Raw genomic sequence first — 8,294 nt, 5'->3', positions numbered from 1 at the left:
AGAACAAGACTAGGAATATGTGGACCGATAGAAAGAAGTAGCGATAAAAAGTTCCGGGAAAATTTTTTTGCAGCTCAGACCACCCTGACGTTCTAAATTTAGGGCACGACACCCTTACATAGCCCAGCAGTACTGCCTAGGACGAGTACTTATGTATAACTCTAGAGAGGATAAGTTCCTGTTAGGTTAGATGGCAGAAAAAAGATGCTGACAATAAAAATCGATCAGTGATAAACTAAGTACCGATAGGTGATATACGACAACCGATGAGAGTTAAACTGGAAAAATATCTGCAAAACGATGCTCAATGATTTAAGAATGAGGAGGAAACTGAACTGTGATATACGATAAGATGATATATATTAGATGTTTATTCTCGCTTCGTAGTGCCGGATTTACCACAAAAATACGATCAATACGGGTACGTTTTCTTGATTATCATGTCCAGTGAGCTGCATCTGCTACGGGCAAAGCGACAGATTGTTAACGGCATTTCATTAAGAGGTTCTGCTTAGGGGTGTACGGCTAGCGCTGTTAAGGATGGTGTACAACTTTTAACCGTTATTTTGCCGCCTCTAGTATTCCACTTTTAATAACTAGTTCACCACGACATTCCAGAAGAATAAAAGTATGACTCCATGTATCCTTTTCTTTCGGCACATAATTAGTGGCTAATGTGTTTTTGGGGGAAGAGAGTGTTGGGTATACCGACATTACTTTGCATTTCTTCTCGGAAATATCTGAGTGGACATCGTCTGTTAACATGTATGTTAACGACCCAGGCTCGGCTACCCGGCATACGTGGCCAGCGACGTGTATGTTGGACTTCCCGCGTATTCCTCTATGCGGAATGCGTTTATAGCTGGGCCGTGCACCGCCTTTCTCACCACCAGCACCGCAAAGGTGCTGGCAGTGCTTCAGCGGGCACAACGCAGCGGAGAGGTCCCGCGGGGCTCGGCGCTCGGTGATCTCGGCTGCTTTTCCTCGCCCGGCCTGCGTGAGTGGCACCTCGCAGACGCCTTCACACTTCTGATAACGAACTTAAACTTACAGCCGTAAAACTACGAGAGGGAACACCTCACAATTCTTCCACTCCTGACAGCCTGACGGCTCATCAGCGCCACTGGCATCCTAACATTTTGCTAACAGTTGCAGAAGCGCCGAGCGCATGTGCTGCATCCCGCCCAAAGTTTTACTGTGTGGCTGCACAGACACGTAGTGTCCCGCAGTTTCGACCATCCTGTTCATATTCTCTTCGACTAGATAGCCGACGGGAAAGACACTAGTTTTTTGTCTGGATTTAAGGAGGTATAGTAGATTTGGCACAGAAGAACTTTATTTATTGAAGTTGTTAACTAGTTTTAAAATCTCATTTTCGGCGCCACATGTTAAAAAACAGGCACTAGTAAAACAAACTGAATTTTATTTTATGCCTCTGCATCTCTGTGGGATGTGGTTTGGTTGCCAACTTGTCTCCAATAGCAGGTTTTATTTGCACTTCGTCCTGCTTGTGGCTTTCTGGCGAGCGCTCGTCGCTTTTCTTCATAGCGGCCCCGTTATTACCACTGGTTGCCACTGTTCTCAGAAGCTATTCGGAAGCAGGGCAGAGATAGTTTGAAACTGGTATTTATCGCTCATGCGTAATCAAGTGCGGTAAAGTCTGAACCATAAGGAACATACATTTGTTCTATCGTCGGTTACATTCCATCTGAGGCTGCCAGCCATACGGGAATGCGTTTACGTTCCTTGCAGAGTCACGTGTGTCCCTGCAATAGTCTTTTAGAGGAGGGCGGGAAGTTCGTTGTTTAATTATGCCAACAGTGTGTAAACGACCAGGCTATCATCGCTTGCGCAAAATTTTTGAAATGAAATATACTCTGCCGGATGGAACTACGGCAAACATATCGTCAAGCGGGCGTTTGATTTGGATGAATGAGGCCTAGGCTTCTCCGTGTTTGCTGCATCGGTAAGATGAGACAACAGCTTTCGCAAGTATCGTCCCCCCAGACACACTTTTTTTAGCATTCAGGTGACAAGGTCTTCCTGCAGTTAACAGTTTACATAAGCAACTTAGACTTGATGGTCCGCAGATTTTAAGGTGAAAATAAAAAAGATTCGTCACCAATTGGATCCGAGATTCTGAATTCCGGTTTTTCCTGAAGCCGAAAGAGATTGCCGAATGGTGATGAGTTCGTCGCCTGTCTGTGGGGTTCACAGAAAAACTACGGTGCAGTAAACAAATATTCCGGTGCGATATTTTTTTTCCCACCCGCAATATATATATATATATATATATATATATATATATATATATATATATATATATATATATATATATATATATATATATATATATATATATATATATATATATATATATATCGTTCCCCACAGGGCCAGATGCATTACAGAGATCTAGTGGGAAAAACGCAGGAATGAGCTTAGAAAAATACAGCAGAGAGACAAATTTAAATAACACCTGTGTGTACAATGCCAGCTGTAGCTTAGCGGAAATTCTCGTAATTATTGATGTCGGCAATATCTATTGGTAGCTGATTTCAGGTTTCAGAATTTTACGCAGATTGTAAAATCGATTTAATGAGGCCGCGGCCTCTGTGCCTGTATTCATTGTAATTACTGTCTTAGGCGAAGCGAATTTACAGTGTCTTAACTCTTTTTATTTTGCCTCATGCAGTTCTCTATTTTTTTTTTATGCAGGTCGCTTCCGCTTCCGGGCCACGGTGTACTGCCCGTATGGTGAAGGCGGTACTTCGGGGGATATTTTTTTCCAACCTTTAATTTTCTGTTAAAAATAGAGTGTTTTAATTGGAAATGTACTTGATAAAAAGTTACGTGTTTGGCTGTGATATGTCTCAAGACTTTTAAATGATACCATAGCAGCGTTTTGCGATGATGTAGAAACATGTCTGAATTGCAATGCGCTCATGCTCTTTCTTTGCTTTGTTTGCTTGATTCAGAGAGTTATCTTTGAATGAGTAGGTGTACGAAGATGGTATTGTGCGATTACAGAATGACATGTATACAGATTTACGAAAGTTTATTTGCATTTGCCATGTTTCACACCATGAGCAGAATGACACGAATGACTGATGTAGTTGCGCGTGATCCTCAGGGGTGTTAATTGAACTGTATATGACACAATCGTCTGCATACAACCGAATTTTAGAAATAATATTTTCTGGCAAATCATTAATGTATAATAAGAACAACAGTGGCCCGAGCACGGATCCTTGCGGTACACCGGATGATACATTAACAGTTTCAGATGAACAGAAGTTGAAAGAAACATATTGTGTACGATTGGAAAGAAAGCTTGATATCCAGTCTACCAGTAACGGGTTTTTGAGTATTGCATTAAGTTTACAAAGAAGTTTGCTGTGGAGAACGGTGTCGAAAGCTTTAGAAAGGTCGATAAATAAAGCGTCGATTTGTGAGCCGGTGTCGAGGGAACTAGCAATGTCGTGCGTGAATTCTACAAGTTGTGAAATGGTACTGAGCCCGCGCCGAAACCCATGCTGAAATTTGCACAAGATATTGTTAGCTTCAAGAAAGTCTGTAATGTGCTTATGAATGATATGTTCTAGTAATTTGCATGAGTGTGAAGTTGACGAAATGGGGCGATAGTTGGACAAGATTTGGGTGCTGCCAGCTTTAAACAGGGGAATAACTTTTGCAAGCTTCCAGGCTACGGGGACGGTTGCGGATGATAGCGATTTCTGGAAGATGGTAGTCAAATAGCGGCTGGTCCAAAGAGAGTAACGATGCAGAAATACATTAGGGATATCATCAGGACCACTGCTTTTTTTCACATTTATGTTCAGAATAAGGTTCAGAACACCTTCGACGCTTATTGAAATATATTCGACAGAACATTGAGAGTTGCTAGGAAAAGTAATCATTTCAAGGTTATCTCTTGTAAATACCGACTGAAAATATGTGTTGAAATTAGTAGCTATAGCTAATGAGTCACAGACCGGCTTATCATCAATAATGAAGGTGTTGGGACTAGTGCTCTGTGGCAATATGGATGCCCAAAATTTGCGGGGATTGTGTTTCATTAATTGCGGCAAGGAATTTCTGTAGTAAAAATATTTTCCCGAGTGAACTTTGGCACGGAGTTCTTCTTTAGCGTCGCTGAACTGTTGCAAGAGTTCAGGGTTACCATTGCGCTTGGAAACGCGTAGTCTGGCAACACGGCGAGAAAGATGCAGTATGTCCCTTGTTATCCAGGGCATACTGTGGTTTTGCTTTTTAGTTTTTAATGGAACAAAACGCTGAATACAGACCTTCACAATGTTTTCGAAAAATGTTACTAAAGAATTCACGTCACCTGATATGCTAAGGTGCTGAAACTGTTCAAATGCGTCACTTAATAAATCCAGGATAGCCACGTCGTCTGCTCTACTGAAATCCGGAAATGTTGAATAAGTTAGTTTTGAGGAAGGAATAGAACATGGGATCGAAACAAGAACAGCGTTGTGATCGGATATCCCCTCGACGACTTCGCATGTAAAATTCGTCGCGAAAAGAGAAGAGCTTAAAAACACCAGATCCAGTATTGTCGAAGACCTCGTGGACTTATCAACTATCTGTTTTAATCCAAATGACAAAGAAAAATTGACAAGTTCATTACTGATTGCAATGTCGTGACCAGTAATGGATAATGTATGCCAATGAATTCCGGGAAGATTGAAGTCTCCTAGGATAATTATATTTGGGTTGCTGATATGATGAGAATGCAAGAAGTTACTTAAAGAATGCACGTGGTCTATGGAAGTGCCTGGTGGTCGATACACCGCACCGATAACAAATGATTTGTTACCTACGTAGAGTTTGCACCAAGTTGACTCTATTTCGACAGGGACCGAAATTTCAACATATTTCAGACTAGACTTAATGAAGAGAGCGACACCGCCTCCTTTCCCATGCTGCCTGTTCGCCCTAATTACAGCGAAACCTGGAGGAGTTATTTCAGAGTCAATTATACCATCATGTAGCCACGTTTCGGTGACCGCAATGACATCAGGCGAATGAGTTAGGATTAAAGAGATAAAATTTGGAAGCTTGTTTACTAAACTTCTGGTATTAATGTTCAGAACACGAAGGTTGGCGGCGGTGTCCCGTCAGTCAGAATCTGCGGGTGACTTGGCAGCAGTAGCATTAGCAGCAGCAGTGTCCGGGGGCGTTGATTTCGAATCTTTGACCAAACTTTTCTCAACATCATCCCAGTTGTACCGCACGCTATCAATAAACACGTGGTCATAACGCAAATGAACCTTCGAGCCACTGTCACGATAAGATTGCGTTGCATCCCATATTTTTTTCCGGATCAATCGAACGTGAGCAGAGAAATCCTCGGATAAGCTAATGCCTGAATTTTTGAGCCTATGAGCATTTTTTAACGCTTGAGTTTTTTCCCGAAAGTCGAGAAGCTTAACGATGACAGGACGAGGGCGCCCTTCCTGCTTTCTACCTAGCCGATGATACCTTTCTATTTTAGGACAATCCAACTGAAGGTTATCGATGAATACCTTAGTCACCGCAATGAACAGAGCTTTGTTAGTTTCTTCATCTTCTTCAGCAAGACCGTGAAATATAAGATTGTTTCTGCGAGAACGGTTTTCCAGCTCATTTCTTGAAACAAGCTTGCTAACAACCTCAGACAACGAATTCAACTGGTGTTGCATGGCCCCGTCGCTTGTGTCGCCGTTCGAGGTTGGCGGGTTTGACTCAAGAGCAGAGATTCGTGATTCAAGTGCCTCAAAACGAGAGTTCACTCTCTGCTGGAAACGCTTTATATCTGCAATATCTTCGGCCATTTTTCTCTGGCCCGCAAGCAATTCGGCAAGCATTTCATTAATAGCTGGCTGATTGGAAGTGGAGCAAGCGTCATCAGTGCTTGCTACTTGAACATTAACGGAAGAAAATGTAGAACGTGTGCCTGGTTTTGAACCGGGATTGCTGTGAGAGCGTCCAGGATTAGTTTCCACATCGCCGCTTAAGAGAACACTAGCAATGCAGTAAACAAGCTGTGTATACAACGATACAGACACATAACGATAACCGCGATTGTGTGGGCGAGGAAACAGCATCAAAAATCTGTCATCAGAGCGGACGCAACGTGCGTTTTCAAGAAAACGCACCTGCGTGAAGAATAAGAAGCGGATCAGCATGCTGCCGCTTTCGCTGTCTCCTAGCCCACTGGCAGACCGCTGTGTAGGCATTGCTTTTATACTATCCGTGGGTGACGTCACAGAACTTGGCTTTAAGATGACCGGTAGATCGAAGATGACATCTTCGAAGGGAGATGCTCGGCCAGGTTGCGCAGTGGAGGGAACACCCGTGCTGTCTTTTACAGGAAAGGTAGGGCAGTCCACGCTCGCACAGATGTCATCCACGTGTAGGATTGGTGATGGCGATGGAACTGAAGTCCGTAGCGCAAGGAAGCAAGGCGCCGCTGTAGTCCCGACGAAGGCACCAGCGAGGCAGGCGCAGAACTGCGTGAAGAATAAGAAGCGGATCAGCATGCTGCCGCTTTCGCTGTCTCCTAGCCCACTCGTGCCACTGCCACGTTGTGGCAGGTTTGCAAATAAAGGAGTCGCTAAAAGAAAACTGGGGAAATTAGCCTGGGATCGAACTCCTTGCCATTGGGCTTTGAGAACACGGCAAACTAATTGGTCCATTAGGGGCAGCTATTCTGCTTGACATAATTCAGTTATTTTGGAGCGGGCACAGAGCGCTGCGGTGGCGTGGCCGTTTTGTAATTCGGGTCTTGCATATAACTCCTGTAAAAAGCAGCCAACCTGCCATAAAGCGTTCCTTGTTGCAAAAGCTCCATTTGTTTTTTGAAGGATTTCCAACTTCACTGAAACGAGCAGTTCAAAAGCGTGCTAATTGTTCTTAACTATTGAACTGCTTAGACAACACCAAAAAATCGATGAAAATTTTAGTAGTCACTATTTTCTAGTACGGTCTTTCTACCACAAAACGCAGGTTACATTTCCTGGCATGCCCTATATGTTCCTGCTGAAATATGAACTCATGGTGCTTTTTTAAGGGTGGCTTTCCGTTTTGAGAATCAAATATGAACCTGTCATGTGTGGTGTTGCTCACAGGCATCGTTCCCACTTACCTTGTTTATTTATTTTACTCCAAAAGTAGGACTTTAGATGAGGGCAGGGCGGGTGGGCGGCGATAAATAGCTTCAGGCTGGTAGTATACACGGTTATGATGAGGCTGCTGGTAGTCTTGAGTAGTGCAGGATCAACGCTGAGCGCCACATGGTTGGGAAGGACATTCCAGTCATGAGCAGTGCACACAAAGAATGACTTGTGAAACGTATACCTGTGCGGGCATGTGGCGGAATGATGCTGTTCGCACAAGTTTATCAGTCCTCCTCCTTTAAGTCAGACGAAACGGCCAGCGCGGTGGTGTTCCGTCTTTCCTTCTTCGGTGTGCTAAATTTTCGTTGTGTTGTACATCTAGCTGCCATGAAGTACCAACTTGCCGGATCAGCCACGCACGCAGAATGTACACGTGTTGGTATCAAAAACCAAAATCTCTGATTGACTTGGAGCAGCGAGTGCAGCCGATGTTATGATGTTTCACCCGCTAAACGCTAGTCTGGAGCACGGAACATCCAGGTTAGCGTACTCGATGTTGCGTGGCGGCTTGGTGGGCAGTCTTTTGAGCAGTGAATTTCCGCTTGTGTACGTAGTCTGCACTGTAATACATCCCTCTACGGCAGAAAACTCATGCACTCCTATTTGTGCCCATCAACGAGCGCTCTGATGGCCTATCACGGAACGCTTGGAGGCAGAGCATGCGGCACACTTTTGCAAATGCATATCGTCTTCTGTACAGTATAATGTGATTCTGGACTCCGCGGACATGCATCCCGATGAAAAACCGATCAGGGGGTAGTGGGACAGCAGCAGTGAGTTCTGGACAGATTAGATTAAAGGTACTCGGGTGCCGTAGACGTTTTAAGAGGTGGGAATAATAGCCAGCGCTGCGCCTGTCATTGGAGAACAAGACTAGGAATGTGTGAACTGGAAGAAAGTTAGATGTACCGATAAAAAAGTCCGCAAGAAGATATTTTCAGCGCAGACCACCCTGACTTTCTAAACTTTGGGCACGACACCCTTACATGAACCAGCAGTATTGCCTAGGAGGAGTACTTATGTGTAACTCTAGAGAGGATAAGTTCCTGTTAGGGTATGTGGCAGAAAAAAAAAGATACTGGCAATGAAAATTGCTTAGTAATAAACTGA

At 43.9% G+C, this 8,294-nt stretch overlaps 1 protein-coding gene across 1 annotated transcript; it reads right to left on the bottom strand.

The window, feature by feature from the left end:
- Nucleotides 1–5,003: 5,003 nt before the first annotated feature.
- Nucleotides 5,004–6,194, bottom strand: LOC149353954 (uncharacterized). The gene is made up of 2 exons (XM_089575889.1): nt 6,165–6,194; nt 5,004–6,050 (listed from the first exon to the last, which is right to left on the bottom strand). The coding sequence occupies exons 1-2, from the start codon at nt 6,192–6,194 to the stop codon at nt 5,145–5,147; spliced, it is 936 nt and encodes a 311-aa protein (XP_089432015.1). The 3' UTR covers nt 5,004–5,144.
- Nucleotides 6,195–8,294: the final 2,100 nt, after the last annotated feature.

The sequence above is a fragment of the Amblyomma mixtum genome, chromosome 3, assembly GCF_055824585.1.
Source record: "Amblyomma mixtum isolate Tamu chromosome 3, ASM5582458v1, whole genome shotgun sequence".
Lineage (NCBI taxonomy): Eukaryota > Metazoa > Arthropoda > Arachnida > Ixodida > Ixodidae > Amblyomma > Amblyomma mixtum.
The sequence above is the reverse complement of the archived record's forward strand: the minus strand, read 5'-3'. Positions and strand labels throughout refer to the sequence as shown.